This window comes from Knufia obscura, assembly GCF_036327395.1.
Source record: "Knufia obscura strain CCFEE 5817 isolate CBS 148926 chromosome Unknown scaffold_2, whole genome shotgun sequence".
NCBI lineage: Eukaryota > Fungi > Ascomycota > Eurotiomycetes > Chaetothyriales > Trichomeriaceae > Knufia > Knufia obscura.
In genome coordinates, this window is record NW_027042688.1 from 1161129 (window position 1) to 1177935 (window position 16807).

The 16807-nt window shown below is 51.3% G+C and overlaps 6 protein-coding genes across 6 annotated transcripts; 4 read left to right on the forward strand and 2 right to left on the reverse strand.

Moving 5' to 3' along the window:
• Positions 1-1116: 1116 nt before the first annotated feature.
• Positions 1117-3686, forward strand: PUF3 (mRNA binding protein puf3; the record flags this gene model as incomplete). Its single annotated transcript, XM_064870714.1, has 3 exons — positions 1117-1155; positions 1205-3419; positions 3469-3686. The coding sequence occupies 3 exons, from the start codon at positions 1117-1119 to the stop codon at positions 3684-3686; spliced, it is 2472 nt and encodes an 823-aa protein (XP_064733167.1).
• A 1286-nt stretch (positions 3687-4972) lies between these two features.
• Positions 4973-6726, forward strand: PMZ80_002281 (uncharacterized protein; the record flags this gene model as incomplete). The annotated part of the gene is made up of 2 exons (XM_064870715.1): positions 4973-6368; positions 6422-6726. The coding sequence occupies 2 exons, from the start codon at positions 4973-4975 to the stop codon at positions 6724-6726; spliced, it is 1701 nt and encodes a 566-aa protein (XP_064733168.1).
• A 651-nt stretch (positions 6727-7377) lies between these two features.
• RTC2 (putative vacuolar membrane transporter for cationic amino acids) lies at positions 7378-8424 on the forward strand (the record flags this gene model as incomplete). The annotated part of the gene is made up of 1 exon (XM_064870716.1): positions 7378-8424. One exon carries the CDS (start codon positions 7378-7380, stop codon positions 8422-8424), a length of 1047 nt encoding a protein of 348 aa, XP_064733169.1.
• A 203-nt stretch (positions 8425-8627) lies between these two features.
• On the reverse strand, positions 8628-9279 carry PMZ80_002283 (uncharacterized protein; the record flags this gene model as incomplete). The annotated part of the gene is made up of 3 exons (XM_064870717.1): positions 8628-8993; positions 9065-9133; positions 9202-9279. The coding sequence occupies 3 exons, from the start codon at positions 9277-9279 to the stop codon at positions 8628-8630; spliced, it is 513 nt and encodes a 170-aa protein (XP_064733170.1).
• A 2333-nt stretch (positions 9280-11612) lies between these two features.
• Positions 11613-11920, forward strand: PMZ80_002284 (uncharacterized protein; the record flags this gene model as incomplete). The annotated part of the gene is made up of 1 exon (XM_064870718.1): positions 11613-11920. A coding segment is annotated over one exon (308 nt), but the record flags the coding sequence as incomplete, so codon positions are not given.
• A 3637-nt stretch (positions 11921-15557) lies between these two features.
• On the reverse strand, positions 15558-16657 carry PMZ80_002285 (uncharacterized protein; the record flags this gene model as incomplete). Its single annotated transcript, XM_064870719.1, has 3 exons — positions 15558-15880; positions 15929-16274; positions 16331-16657. 3 exons carry the CDS (start codon positions 16655-16657, stop codon positions 15558-15560), a joined length of 996 nt encoding a protein of 331 aa, XP_064733172.1.
• Between the last annotated feature and the right edge of the window lie 150 nt (positions 16658-16807).

A 16807-nucleotide genomic window follows, 5' to 3' on the forward strand; every position in this document is an offset into this window, starting at 1 on the left:
ACAATAATGGTGAGCTTCTCCCTCAACTCGTGCAATCGACTTGTGGTCAAGCGAACGTGCCTTGCGATCTATCGGCTGACCGTTGAAAACAAGTCATTTGCGCACCAAAGCAGCCTACAAAGCGCCCCAGATTTGCAGCCAATGGTTAGCGTGCCGCCTATGGAGTTTTGGCTGCACGTCAGGCGGCAGCCCTTCACCCCACCATTCACGCAGTACGATTACAGAAACACCACCACCAAACAGCTGTGCCTGTGAGTATTCTGGCCTCTGTTTGCCCATGTCATCGTACATGGCCGACCCAAAAAAAGGTGAACATACCATTCACATGGCCTTTTCGTTTCGAGGTTGTGTGGGATGTTTGTTTCAATCTGATCTGTCGCAACACCAGGGTTTTGCCGGTTCTGTCTGCAATATCATGCCTCATTCACGACTCTGTTTGTCCCTCCCAGCCGCCCGTCTATCCTGCGACTTGTCTCGTGTAACACATCTCAAGAAGTCCAGAAATTCCTCTGCTTACTCCACAATTTCCTGCAGCACGTCCGATCCTCTATCCGTGGATTGTTGCTCCCTCAACTCGCACAGAATCGGTCAAGCAGCATTCCGCCTACGCCCACCATTCTATCCCTTACTTCATGCGCAAGTCTGAAGAACCCGTGCTTCTGCAATCTCTCCGCTGCCTTGTTGTCTGAGGCGAACTTCGGTCCACTCCAGTCGCGCAAAGTGGCATAGTTCACTCCAGTCATGCCCTCTGATTGTCCTACGGCTGCCTGCTGAAGAACAACCGCCTCTGTGTTGGCAGACTAGCAGACGAAGGGGTACATGTTCTTGGTGCGCCTTGCTTCCTCAAGAACCTTCCCTTCCACGATCAATCTCCTCTTCATCTCATTTTTTGACACCTCACCCTCGATACATGTCCATACCATTCTGTACAATTAGCAGGTCGCATATAAGAGAAGGACATATTGCTGCACATTCAAAGAAATCGTCGTGCTGTGGTTGGATCGTGTGTCAGAAACCAGGTCGAGAATAATAGGGTTTGCAAAACAACGACGTTAGCGGGAAAGAGCTCTACTTGCTCTCAAGACTTGGGATATCTCGGAACGTCGCATTGCAAGCATGACTTCAACATTGCAAGCCAACAACTTTTTTGACAATGTGGGTGCAGAGTTAGGGTAACGGCAGGACCATGGCTGACCTAGCGTAGAACTCGTTCTCCTCGACATCGTTTTACAGTCGACCAACACCCAGCAGAACATACACAGCGGACTCCTTGACAGGGACTGTATTTGGCAACAATATATGGCAATCGGACTCTCGCACTGATATTGCGGCAAGACCAGATCACGTGCGGCAGAGTGGCAAGACACCCGGAAATGAGAAGAGATATTGGGCTGACATTACTACAGGCGCTCGACGCCCGTTAGACTTGTCTGTGAGTACTCGCGTTCAGCCTTTTACCTCTCTCGGCGAACCCAAGAGATCGCCGATTACCTCCGACTCTGGTACAGCACGACATCCCGAGCCTTCGTCAGCACAGAGCAGAAGCCAAAACGAATCAGCATTAGTGACGCCAACTTCCCTTACGAGCCATTCCGAGAGTGCATCCCTAGCAGGAAATCCGAAGCAGGACCTCAGAGCGAAGCGCAACTCGGGTTATGGCCCCAAGACATATCAAGAGCGGCCTAGTACGTGGGTAGCCGCGAAAGAGTTCCAGCCTTCCGTGCCTACGAATGCGATCAGGGCTCCTGTTTCAGGTTCGGACTTGTCGAGAGGACCCGTGACGTCTTTCAACACATCACAATCGAATTGGAATCCAGTCAACGCACTTGAGACCATCTGGAGTCAGAACGACAAGCACCAGAACTACGGTCGATCAGCTCGTCGCAATGATTTTCGTCCTGTCCTGTCGGCCTCCGACAATGCGCAACATGACAGGTTTGGAAACGACCCTAGGTTCGATGAAATGACCGACCGCTTTTCGAGATTGAACTCGAATCAGCAGCACACACAGCGCGTTGAGTTCCGCCCAAACTCGTACCAGCAGATAGTTCCCAACACATCCAGAGTTCGGCAGAACAAGGTGCAAGATCGTCAGGGCGCTGAACCATACCCTTCTGGTGCATGGCATCAAGGAAGTTATGGCCAGTCGAACAATCTACAGATCACAGGTATGAACGAATCCGAAACGAACTCTGATAGGACGTACATGCCCACAACAACACAAGCCAGCAATGGCCTTTACCAGAACGATTTCGTACCAAAGTACGGTCTGCAACAAGGCGCGCATGCGGCGAACCCTACAATGGAGCTGAACCATCGATCGCGACAACAATATAGTAACTACCCAGGGCAGGCAATACAGCCATTCATACCTCAAGCATACAACGATAACTACTTCGCCACGAACATCAATGGTCTTGTCGATGTGCGCAACGGTGGATATGGTTACGACTCGACACTAGCGACACCATACGGTTTCGGCGATTCTGCCCTGGACCGTCAGAATGAGCCAAACCAGATCTGTCGGAGTCCGTTGCTTGAAGAGTTCCGTATGAACGGCAAGACCAAGAAGTACGAGCTAAAAGACATTTATGACCACATTGTCGAGTTCAGCGGCGATCAACTCGGCTCTCGCTTCATCCAGCACAAACTCGAAGTCGCAAATAGTGACGAGAAGGACCGAGTGTTCACCGAAATCGCTCGTGATTCCAGACAGCTAATGACAGATGTGTTCGGCAACTACGTGATTCAGAAAATGTTTGAGCACGGTTCACAGTCGCAAAAGAAGGTGCTTGCTAGCCACATGAAGGGTCATGTGTACGCCCTTTCGACTCAGACTTATGGATGCCGGGTCGTGCAAAAAGCTCTAGAGCACATCCTTACCGACCAGCAGGCAAGTTTGATCAAGGAGCTGGATGGCTGTGTTCTGAAAGTGGTTGAGAACCAGAACGGCAACCACGTCATCCAGAAAGCGATCGAGCGAGTCCCAGGCGAACATATCCAGTTCATCGTCGATGCACACCGTGGACATGTTCATTATCTATCCAAACATGCATATGGCTGCAGAGTCATCCAACGAATGCTCGAGCATTGCCAACCTCGTGCCAAAAGAATAATACTGGACGAGCTACATCTCAATATCTTCGACCTCATCCAGGATGCATTTGGTAACTACGTCGTCCAACATGTGATCGTTAATGGCGAACCACAAGATCGAAAGCCGGTCATCGACAAGGTACAAAGCAAGTTGTTGGAGAATGCTATGCACAAATTTGCCAGCAATGTCGTTGAGAAGGCACTGGATTATGCTGAAGAGGAACAATGTCGAGCCATGCTTGGGAAGCTCACATCTCGCGATGAGACCGGTCAAAGTCAGATCATTAAGCTGCTAAGCCACCAGTACGGCAACTATGTCATTCGTAAGTGCACTGCTCACTCACATTTAGTCTGTTACTGATATTGGCATAGAAAAAAGCGCAGCTCACCTTTCCGGCCGCGCTCTCCGGGCTCTCATCGAAGAAATGGAGCAATACCTAGCAACACTGCGCCGTGTCAGTACGGGCAAGCAAGTTTCCGCCCTAGAAGGCTCTATTCGAGACGCTCGGCAACGACTTCACAGTCAGCGATATGACAATGGCATGCACAACGCACCGACCCAGCCAAGGGGCAGCATTGCCAGACGTTGATCTGCTTGACACACGATCAACACATCTGTACAGGTCTATTTCAACTTTCGAAGATCAGCAACAATTGGACAGATATCTTTCGACATATGATATATCAAGCCCAGTAAACCACTGGCAATTAATTCAATACCCATTCTGATGCGTTGCAATGCTTGGGAAATATATCGGGAACTTTAGGTTGGGTCTGTTATTACGGAGTTTGGCACGACACATAGCATGGACGGGAGAGACAGCGGCATAGATAGATGCATCGGCATATATAAGGATGGGTATCCTCGCAACCAGAGTTGCCTCGTCACCATTAGCGTGGTTTGATAGAAGCATTATTGTATGTTCACGCGCCAGCAATTTCTTCGTGCTGATTCATGTCGCAATTGATGTCTTGTGTCACGCTGAGACCTTCTCCGCCGCACTCACGCTTCTTCCCAACAGGGGACCCCAAAGTTGTAAACACATAGAGTACCAAAAATTTTGAGTTTCTCAAGATCAGCCACCCTCAATCTCAAACCGGAACGCGACCGATTGCTTGAGATCCCAAACACCTTCCTCCGTTAAAATACTGCGACAGTACAACTCTCGAACAGGAAAGCAGACAGAAAAGCAAAGCATACTGTACGAAGAGGCACTTTCCAGTTGGTTGCCTTGAACTCATCTCGCCTGTTAACGAGACCTTCGTGGCGTTATGATAGCTGCCTCGAAACCATGTCGCAAGGCAGACGGCCATGACCGTTGAACTACAAACAGCTGGGCGCTGCATGATGAAATTGCCTGCAAATCCTTCCTCTCGTTCAAGTGGAGCGAGCGTACAAAAATATCTGCAACATCGCTGCCGGCAGAGTTTAAGCGTACCCCTGTCCCGAGTGTGTCCAGCCTAAAAGGGCTAATGCTTCTCAAAAGCTATCCCCAAAAGGCACTGAATCTATCTCGCGAGGCTCTCAGTCTCCTCGTCGACCCATCGAACCTTTCCATCGTTGTCTTTCAAGCTGGTCTAAAGTGCAGCGTGGCTTGCTCGTTGAGACGTGCTAATCACGTTGGCCCCAAAATGTTCACACTTCTACCCTTGCCCGGTACTACGCTTTGTGCCTTGTCTTTGACACCAGGCCAATTCAAGCCGTTGATCGTCGTGTTCCTGAGCCGCTCACCTACGTGGACTGTTCAACTATACGGACTATGCGTCCGACTGCCTTGGCAGGCTTTACTCGTGCTTCTGATTTTCTGACCACGCGACGTCGAAGCCCACTGACTATTGACTGATCGGATTATAGGGTGCCTCACTATTGGAAAGCATGGCTACCACTGGAATTGCGATAGAACTGCCTACGAACCGACAGTCGAGATATTTCAATGGCCCGGTACTCGATGTACACGACCCCAACTACATACCAGTCCTTAATGGAGCAGAAATCAGGGTGGACTTCAGTCAACCGTCCTTCTCTGCTCTGCCCAGCATACCTACGCCGCACCAGAATGCTTCGCAGACATCTTTGAAGCGGTCGAAGAGTGGTTCCGCGCCAGAGACCGTCGTCCACAATCCTAGTCCCAGTGCTCATCGGGTTCCCTCGCTGAGGACAGCAGCCTCCAAGCATGCTCCTCCACGATCGCCACAAGAGATTGCAAGCTCATACGATCCATTGCGCGAAAATGGCTACCCTACCAGTTCCTCCGAGGCCGAGGACAACAGAACGGACAGCAGTACCGCAAGCACAACCGGTGCATTTCCGCCTCTGGAAGAGCATGTATTCATGATACCGGGTAATGCTGCGCCGAAGGTCGAAGAGATACAATTTCCGACAGTGCCTCATTCAGCACGCTCATCAATCTCCTCAACGAAGAAGTCTTTCGTCCCAACCTCAAGATACAACAAGAAGCAGCCGAGCATACCGAGCTTACCACCACCGAGCGCATTCCAGCAGCATAAGCACACACAGAGTCCACTGGGGTCACGAGTAGCCACTCCCGAGGCCAACCCAGGTCAGCAAGAGCAACAGCAACAATTACCGCAGCAGACACCTCAGGACATACTACGGGCCACTCATAGCCCGATGATCACGCCATCGCTGGAAACCTCCCCCGCTACACCTCCCACATCCACGCCTCGCATGCAGCCCATGAAGTCAACCGCTTCGGAGAGACGTGCTAGAGCTTTGCACTCACATCCCTCTAACATATCACTGAGATCAAAAAGGAATTCGTTAGGCGAGGGAATAGACGAGATACCGCAAATGCCACCGACTCCAATGTCCCGGCCGTCGTCTGTCCGGTCACGAGCGCAGTCGATATGTAACTCCACTCAACCCACACCTGCGCCCGATGCGCCTCTGCCCGATCTACCGCCTAGCGCCAAACGGCCACCTACGAGAGAAAGACCACCCACCAGAGAGAGACCAGCAGACAAGCTGACGCCTGTCCACAGCCCAAAGGTTTCAACATTTCCGTCTCCCGGCATTTCAGCGTCTCAAAATGATCACGTCGAAATGGCAGACTTTATGACCACCAGAAAGTTGACCATATTCAGAAGATTCGATGATGTACATGTCCGTTTACTGCTACATCTGCAAGACGAAATAGCAGCGTTAGAAAAAGAGCTGCTAGAGATAGAAGATGCGGGTTCAGGTAGACCAGATACGACAGTACGGAAAGCTAATGTAATGCGTGAGCTACGAAAGGGGTTAGCAGAATATGGTGAGTCCTCTATCACGTCTTGCCCGGCATACTGATACTAATTTGTGCTTCAGATCATCTCTTCGCAAACTGGTCCTCGATGCAAGCCAACAAAGCAAGCGACGAAACAAAAGAACAGTTGGCGAAGTGGCTGCAGAGCCCAGCGGCGACGTCAAAAGGGGCAAAAGATGATCTCGCCTGGCTGAATAGCAGCAAGGATTTGAGTGCCGTGAGTATAGATCCGGAGAAGAGACCACAGCCACAAATCGAGAGAAAGCAGAGTAGTGAGAGCAAGAGCAGTTCGAAGCCAAAATCTCCTAGTCAGGGAAGTGGCGGTGGGTTGTTAGCACTTTTTGGATGTGCGAGCAAGAGGAAGTAATAATGACCGAATCACGAATTTCTTTGATGTATCTGTACAGCACGGGTACTCATGTGTATACCTTAACGCCATATCTTTTGAGGCTACATGCCATCCGCAGCTGATTCGTCGCTACGACTGGCAAAGCCTCAAATATTACTGGAGTTCTCAATGCTTCACGCTTCAACACTGTCTGATCGTGATCATGCTGCAGTCACCTTTGAGTACAACGCTTTTGTCCATCGTGGTACGAATGCTTCTCGTTCCTGAATTGTGTCACGCCTACCACTGCTGAAAAGGGAAAGCGCGATGTACCCCAGATTTTAGCGAACTCTCATTACGTCTTAGCGCATCAAAAACTCGGATTTGCAAGCTGCGAGAAAGAGGTCACCAACCGCACGTTTTGATGTGTCATGCAAGCATAAAAGCTCGAAAATAACATCTCAACCATAGTTGCCTTGAGAAAGTCATCAAACATTTCTCAAACTCGATTTTCCCATAACGAGGCAGCAAGGTCGCAACGTCAGTACGTGCAACCCCCAAACAGGAGCTCGAAAGTCACGCGTCTCTGCCGGTGCTCTCCAGCTACGTCGTGAATTCATCTACAGCCATCCATGATTTGAATTTGACTTATCGACGCTACTTTCAAACATGTTTCCTCCTCAGTCAAACATGACCCTCGACATAGATGCACTTTCCGGCATCTGCGGCTCAATATCGATAGCATGTTGGGTCGTTGTCTTCTCGCCCCAGATTATTGAGAACTTCCGACGGGGATCCGCCGAAGGACTATCAATAGTCTTCATCGTGGTATGGCTACTGGGAGATATCTTCAACATTTTGGGCGCAGTCTTGCAAGGTGTTTTGCCAACCATGATTATCCTCGCTGTCTACTATACCTTGGCCGATATTGTTTTGCTGCTTCAGCTTTTCTACTACCGTGGTTTCACGTTGAAGGACGAGGTTCAGAAGCCCGTAGAAACAGACAACGAGCGCCAACCACTGTTGTCAGCACCATCGCCTGGCATTGAGGACCATCGCAGGAGCTCTTTTGGCGAGGAGTTCCGCCGATCTGGACAACATCTCTCTCCCGCTACACCGTTACACGACGCACATCGCGATCCACCAGCTATTGCTAACAACAAGCCCACTACAACATTTCAGAGGGTTCTTTTCAATCTCGCCGCAGTCCTCCTGGTCTGTGCAGCTGGCGCGTTAGGCTGGTATATCTCAACGCATCACGGTGGGAGACACCATCATCATCACCGCCATTACAATAGGCACAACGACCAACCTTCCGAGCCACTGCAATTCGACATGCTAGGCCAAGCCTTTGGCTACCTTTGCGCAATATTCTATCTTGCTTCGCGTGTCCCGCAAATCCTTCTGAACTACAGGCGGAAATCCACGGAAGGCGTGTCACTGCTCTTCTTCTTGTTCGCCTGCATCGGCAATCTGACCTACGACATGTCCATTTTTGCATACAATCCAGAGCCCAGCTGTCGTCGAGGTCCAGGAAGATGCGAGCCAGGAGAAGCAGGCGCCATCTATGCGCGGTACATCGCGGTGAATGCTAGCTGGATTGCAGGTAGTCTGGGTACACTGCTACTTGATGGCGCCATCTTCGTGCAGTTCTTCTTGTACAAGAAGGACGATGAAGACTATAGCCAGACGAATGGCAATGGGCATATTGTGCCGGAACAGGCTGTTAGCGACTAGGAGTCAGCAGTGCATGTTCATTGTAACGAGCACAAGCCTATCAGGAACGACTTGGACCGGTATCGAGCGACACTGAAGAAGCAACGGGCTGTGCAGATGAGTCGCACGGCTCGTGCGTTCTTGTCTTGAACAGAGGTCGCGGCTTTCCTTTCAGATTTGCTACAAAGCAAAGCACGAGCTCGATCCGCTGTTGACCAGAAATCTCACAGTCTTCCTCGCTCATCCGCCGACTCAGCTGCCTGGGACCTCAACCCGCCTACAACCTCGCTGCCAGGTCCTTTCACGGTCTGCACCAGATCACCCAACTCAGGAACCCAACCTACCTTGTCCTTCAAAAACTGCTCCTTCTGTGGTTTCCATTCCTGTCCCGCATCTGGCAGGATTCCGGCAGGAACTGAGATAATTTCGTTGTTCAAGGGTGTTAGGGCGGAGATTTTGGCGCCGCAAGTGGCACAGAAGCGGCGGTAGAGGGGTTTGCCGGATTGTGTGTCGTAGTCGGGGTAGACTGTTATGTTTGGGAGATCTTGAGCTGCAGGGTCTTCACTGGGTGGTTGCAGGAGTGTGTATTGCTGGGAAGGGGTGAGTGGTTGAGCTCATGTCATGGTAGCCTGGAGGACTCCATAAGGGTTACGGTGCGTACCTTCTTGAGGTAGATCGAGGCGGTGTGGAAGGTGCTTCCGGATGTGCGCCTGAATGACAAGAAAGCGTTCTATGAGCTCGATACGCAAAAATGATTGCCGAGGACTATACATACTTGCAATTCACACAATGGCATACAACATTGTATATCGGCTCTCCCGTAACCTTGAATTGGACTGCTCCGCATAGGCATCGGCCAACTGCTTCTTGTGCCATGGCGGACGCTGGCTCGGGTGATTTTCGTATCTAAAACATTCGGTGCCCTAGGTAGTCCTTCATCGTCTCGAGTCTCCCCTTCAGACTTCAAACTATAACTGTTCAAATATCTACGTTAACCATTTCTCCACCTTACAGGACGGGAGCTCAGCCGGAGTGGTTTCAGGAGACCGAGGCAGCCCGGAGATGGCCGTTGAAATCATGGACGGACCAGGCGGTTGATAAAATAATTGGCAAAGTCCGGACTCGGCCTTGTCCGTTCACCGTATTCTTAGAGACCAGCTGTGCACATCTAGGCATGCCTAGCTCGCCTTAGAGCACCTCTAATACTTGCACTTCAGGCCTGGAGCGACTAACCCGGACCTTGGAAATTATTTTGTTAACCGCCTGGCACAACCGGGACCACTGCTCGATCAAGCACCATCTTACTACGCTTGGGAGACTTTAGGCTATCAGGCATGCTCGGATAAGTCCGAACATGTCTATGAGATTGAGCTGGTCGTCGGCGGAGTTCTCCACAGGCTGCCCGTCTAAGAGCAGCTCACTTCTAATCACGAATTTGTGAGCGCTTCTTCGGTGTACCTATGTTACAATGACCCTAAACTCTTCATTGTGACTCTAATGTTCTTCTATTTACAGTGAAGGTAGGTGGTTTTTCTATACTAAGCAGTATTGTTGTTCCATGTATTGAATAGCTGCACAAGCTTGTGGTCAGAAGATTTCCTTCAGGGCTCGTGTCCCGATTTGACCGATCATTTATTTTATTCAACGTTTGCATCTTGACCAGCAGTCCTTCCCACCCTTGGACACATTCCCTCCCTCCTGCTTGGTCAACATTCGCATGCAATCGGCCCTCAAGCTCCACCACCGCTCCCATGTCGCAGCATATACGAACGGCGACCACGCACATATGAGTTGCGTGGAGGTGAAGCACGGCTTCGAGGTGGTAGGCCGCGGTTGAGCTCGGAATGCCTCCTGCAAAAGCCGACGCACGGCTGATTGTGTTCCCACGACAAGGACTTATCGTTAGGGAGCGACGACGTAGCACGGCTTCATGTGAGACGTCGAGAGGCATGTCATCTTATGGTCAGTCTTCGTCTGAGTTCTTGAGATGGGCCAACGAGCCAGAGTGAGTCAACACCGAACATACAGCCGTGCCGACAGACAACACTCGTGTATATCTTACCTTCGTCGCCCCCCCTTCCGTCCATCACGATCTACTCAACGTCAACATACCGTTCACGACTTCTTTTCATTGAGAGCCACAGATACGCCGTGTGCTGTTTATTGCCATGCCCAGGACCTTGCCACACAGTGGCAGATATGAAAGCCACGCTATATCTGGAGCGACAAAGAGAAAGTTCCCGTACTCCTAGAATTGGGCGCTGCGAAACTCCTGCACCTACAGATGAGCCCATCCTCACCCCATCCATGCTGGATGGCGTGCCCCTGGAGATCCTGCAACACATCGCTTCAATGCTACATCCTGTCGATACATGTGCGCTCTCCCTGGCCAACAAGCAACTCTACTCTTCCTTCAAGCATTGTTACGACACCCTCATACCCAAGGAATCCGAAGATAGAAGGCAACTGCTACTGGTTCTCGAGAAACAGCTTCCAGACTACCTCGTATGCTTCACTTGTATCAAGCTCTACAAATGGAGACAAGCGGAGGGGGAGCCAGTTCGACTCTGCCCCGACCGGAAACTCCGACCACATTGCTCCTATGGTCACTTGGATATCCAAGACCACGATAGGCGGATCCCGCGTGAGCTTATCGACCTGGTCATCCGCGGAGCGGTGCACAGCTCACGAGATTATGGCATATATGCTCGGGACCTCCTGAAGATCATGCATGGCAAGGGAGTTGTTGGTCACGCTCTGACGATGCCGATCAAGTCAGAGCTTCGTGCAAACATCGTGGGTGAATGCTTAGCTTGCATACCAGTACCGAGCTTCGCATCAGCAAGCGTGATAAGGCTCACCCATTCTATCAGCTCATAGATTGGATCGATCTAACGACTTTCACGTCGCCGATTGTTCATGAGCCTATCAAGCACCAGGCTCTTTCCTCGGTCACCCGTTGGCTTGGCTGCAATATACACGAAGGCTGGCGGCGGCCACTTGCCCACGCGAGTCGTAAAGCGAGTTCCTGCCAAACCTTTATCTGTCACTTGTGCCTATGTAGTGTCCAGGTATCTCGAAGGTATGTCGGACCTTGGGTCGTCCTGCATGTCACGACATCACAATCTTTAGGCGATCGGTGCTCTTCATTGGGTGATTACACTCCAGCCGCCGGCACATCCAGGGAAGTTCGGCAGAACAAGCCAGATATGCTTATTGCAACAGTAGGGTGTATGAACTACCTGAATCAGCAAGAGGCACCAACACAGGCGCCTTTCTGCATCCTGCCTGACAACCAGTTATTCGAGGAAACTCCAGTCGAGCACGATATTGGTGTCATGTCTTGGCTCGGCCGTCACTTATGGCTATACGAACGCCGCATGTGGACAGAGTCGGAAGACGACGATTATCCTCACAACCAGCTTCTACCCCGGCCTCCTGTGACGAATGGGTGGAACGCCATTCCCTTTTACGGCAATGAATTCTGGACCGCATGGGAAAGCACAGGTTACGCTCGGTACGTGTCACCACGCAAGACCTGGTTGAGAGACGTGGTCCGGTATATATCTTATCTCTGCCGCAGTATTTGTAGGAAGGTCCACGACAGATAAGGACGCCACAAGCCCTGGGCACTGACATCTCGTTACTACACTTTCCTTCCTCGAAAGGTGGAAGTGGTCACATCCAAAATGTCAGAACCAGCAGAAAGAGTTATGGCTCCGACTGAAGTAATGATCGAATATAGAGACTGGGAAGTGCAAATCTGGCAGCAATGCAGTGGTGACCTTCACACTGCTCACAAGCTCTGAACCTAGGCTTCACTCGCACGGCAGCTGCTCAGCAAGCTTGCAGTTGCTCTTTCTTCGAGCTTCTTTTCACTTCTTTATTGCTTCTTAGTTGACCTTCACCTACCACTTGTCACTAAGCTACCCCACCAAGGCACGTGCATTGCCAGTTTCTTGTCATCATAACACCCGTAGTAGTCTCCTCTCCCCTCGCAACCTTTCTCACTCTCATGCACCACAAATTCAGGGTCGGCCTGCGCACTGCAGGTCGACGCCTACCCGCAATATGTTTGGGGATGGCGCGATCAGCAACGTACCGAAAAATGCTGGATGTTCCAATACCTGTCAAAGTCGCTGAAGGTCAGTTGCATCTGCACCAATTCCTTGCTCACAGTACTGACTATCCAGCAGGCGGTCCACTCACGCATCTGTCGTTGGGTTGATCATCGAAATTTGTCCAGAATATCTTTGACAACAACTCATCGCTTATCTGAGGATTCAGTCTCCACACGGCGCATCACCTGTGTCGGCTACAATGGCCCGCAGGCACCCCAAAGACCCTCTCATCCTGGGGCAGCTTGAAGAACGGGGTACTCCATGGGTGGGCTAGCATCCTACTGCTTCCTGTGTATTGGGATTTCATGTCATACATGGCGGACCGTCCTTGAGGCGGGCATACAGCAACTGTCTATCATAATCACCACGGTACCTCATCAAGTCTTGATGAGGCAGTCTCCTTACGGTCTTTCTACACGGTACACGTCTTGCAGGGCTGGCAGCCTACTGCTTCAAGTACGCGATGGTTCGAATTCACATGCTGAGGCTCTCCTGGAGGCAGATTAGCGACTCACTGCCGCCACAACTCTGAGACACTCGGGACCTCAGGCACAGATGGCGAAGTTTGTGGCTCAATCCACTACTACCACTTTCAAAGTCACTCTTCATCCCCCAAGACCCTTCTTGACCAAAGGGCAGCTTGAAACATGGGGACATTGCAGAACGTGGCAGATACTGGTCAGGCTGGCACCCTACTGCTGGCTTGAAATCTACTGCATCAGTGCATTAGGTGCATGCTCAAAATTGTGAGTGAAGGCGTCAAAGATAATCGCTGTGACTGACACCAATTCAGCCTAACTCCATCGAATTTCCTCCCTCTCTGCCTCGATCGCCATCACCGAGGAACGGCTCGCATCCTACTGCGTCAGGCACGCGGGGCCAGGTGCGTCGTGCTGCTTAGCCTGCCCTTGAGGTACGGTTGCAACATTGCCAAGAACGTTACAAAAGAAATATTACCAGGCAGCTGGTCATCCCATCAGCTTCCTCACAATTACACTCGTCTCATAGCGCTGAGCACAATCTCGGGCTTTCTTCATGATCGGATCGTACTGGCACCTCCTGCTTGATTCACATCTTCAATAATCAACCTATCTACACCACTTCCTAGACAGTCACACAAGGCTCTCGATGCTCTATCGATGGTCGAGGTACGTACGCACCTCAAGCGCCATGTAACCTGCTAACAACGTGTAGCATCTTTCGCACAATCTCCATTTTCACAAACATGCCGATGAGTCTCATTGTTTCCAATACCGATTCACTTACCTCACCTCGCCACTGTACACACGATACGAAAGCACACTCAACCCACTTCCCAAGACCAGCTTAGGCTGGATCTATTTCAATATACCCGCTGGGGTGAAAGTCGCAGCGATACGAAAATACCTCCACCTTACGTTTCGTAGGGCGAAGGGCACACCTTCAGCCCTGAACCATACCATCGAAAGTCTTGACAGGGATGAAGCTTAAGAAAGTCAAGATGCTAGCAATACTCATACATGCAGCCACACAACCAGAAAGCAAGCCTTGCATTGCCCGTCGGCGTGCTCGGTGCGTCAACATTCTAGCTGGTAGCAATGTCTTGTGCCTCTAGTCTCTTCACTCAGCACGATATGAAAGGATGAAAGGCATGAAGGAGAACAACAATAAGTGTACCTGACAAGGGCATGAACAGTTTGCTAGCCGTCTGCAAAGAAAGAGGAACGAGAAATGACTACACTGCCATGGAGATCTGCTTGTCTCAGCAAAGAAGGAAGATAACAAGCAAGCACACTACATCGCAATCGTGGTCAACCAGGACCTCCACTACAACTCCCTGTACCATGCCGAGAGCCCCAGCTGAACGTGTGGGAGCGTGATTCCGAGAAAGGAGTTGGATGAGGTTCGAGATACTGGGGGGGTCGCCGTCGCAAAACACCAGGAACAGCCAAAGCGATCTATTTAGCGTGAGCACGCAGATCCTCGAAGCCAGCACAAGGACATCGACGTCGACCACAGATCTCCTAACAGTCTCTCCAAGCGTGTGGCTACGGTACAAGGCCAGCTCGGCGCTGAGTCGTACAGACTGGCCCGCTTGGAGAGCCAGCCATTGAAATGGCCATGGGCAAGTCATCGAGGCTGAACCATCTTTGGGGAGGAAGAGCCACAAGGAATGGCGCCCACAGCTCTAGCGAGCAAACCTCGTGCTGATTTGGCCGCAGGCGAGCACTCTTCAACAATCTGACCTTGGCTCGCTTATGCTCCAGTGCTCTGTTGCAGCAATATGCTCATGTTGGACAGCTTGCCCGGTTCAATGCCGGACAAGTACTTCTCATTAATTCGACATGACACTCAGTCTCAACAACCGCTTCTGTGGTAGCTGAGACTGTTCGGACACACCCCTCTAGTCCTTCGGACGAGTGATCAGTCGACGTGGATTTACGGTCTGCAAGGTTTAGGACACTACCTGCAGCGGAGCAATCCGCTCAGGTGCCAGAACCGGAGCTGGCCGGATGACCTTGGGCAAGTCATCTGTACGAAAACCCCTGGGGAGGAGAAGCCCCCGCCCAGCTCTCTCGAGCAAAACCTTGGCTGCATTGACCGCAGTCAAGGCACTTCTTAGTCAACCTTCACCTCTAGTCTCGTTGCCGCTACGGCGCTGGCTTGGCTGTTTGAGACTGTTTCACGAGGTTTCGAACGACTACTGGGTGTTAGAGACGATGGGAGCGTGAGGATGTGCTTTGGCGATGGACGTGGATGGACATTGATGGATGTGGATAACATGATGATGAAGGCTGATGGAAGGGTGAGATGAAGGAGCCGTCAAGCACGACTGGGGATGCGCAGGTACTTTGCGCTTCTGCTGGTGCCAAGTCTACCTTGTTAGCAATGTCATCGAGACTTCGAACAAGTCCGCATCGTTCGCACAAACTGAGAAGTCATCCGAGCTCTACGATCAAGCATTCCATATCGTGACTGAATGATAACTATGCTGCACTAACATACAACCCGCTACTGTCAGGCCAATTCCTTTGATGAGCAAGCCGCACATTGTCAGTGATCCTTCTCGCCCATCTCATTAGGCGGTGTTCCATGCAACGTCTCCTCATCCGCCTTCCTCCTCTTGCCAAGTTCGAGGTTGCCACTCCTCATATCCAACATCCCAGCAGGCGGCGCATCAAACGACACACCATCAATAACGTGCGCGTCAGATCCTTGCAGGTAAAAGTACCAGAAGTACGTGCCAACAAATAGTCCACCACCAACAATGTTGCCCAGCAGAGCAGGAATGATGCCCTTCCAGATATACAACCCCACTGTGACGCCCGGTGTATCATGCCAGATGCCCATGGGCACGAAGAACATGTTTGCGACGACTGCGAATATGTTAGCATAAGCGTAGGCGTATTCAAGAGATTGCTAACCGTGATCCAATCCCAAGCTCACAAACGCAAAAGTCGGCCACCAAATCCCCACAATCTTACTCACGAACTCCCGTCCACTCATGCCCAAGAAACAAGCCAGACAAACGAGCCAATTCGCGCCGATACCCCGCAGGAATACCTGATGGAAATGAGGTGAGACCTGCTTGGTCGTCACGAATGTGTGCACCTCGTCGCGGTAAACTGCCGTGTCAAAGATCCCACCGTACCCGGCTATTATAGCCACCATGAAGAGCGAGCCAACCAGGTTACCAAAGAATGTAAGCGTCCAGTGGATGAGCATCTTCGGGATCGAGAGGCGGCGATGGAGGACTGCGACTGTGGTGAACTACAACTCACATTAGCCTTTACCTCCGCCATCCATCGTCAACAAGTAGGACGTACCAAGAAAGAACCAGTACACAAATCACTCCCCGTCAACACAATCATACACAACCCATACGGAAACACCAGCGCCGCAATTGTCCGGATCAGACCCGGCGCCTCAGCCTGGTACCACGGACTGGCATTCGTGCTGAGGAGCGTCGCGCACGCAAAGGAAAGTAGCATACCCGCCATAACAGACGACATGAAGATCTTGTCGAGGCGGGTGTTGGCTTTTGCGGCGCCGGCGCGCGAGACGATTTCCGCCGTTTCGGCGGGGGTGTAGCAGTTGTACATGGTTGTGTCGGTTGTTGTGTTGGGCAGACCGCGGGTTAGGAGGAGGGGCATGAAGGGAACGAACGGGAGAAATGACACTGGATGGGAGATGGGGGAGCAAGGGTGTCAATATATCGGACTTCGTCTATCTATCTGCTCCATACTTGTGTCGTTGGGGGTGGACATCAGTGCCGTGTTCGTGGTATCCGTGTCGTTCATTGG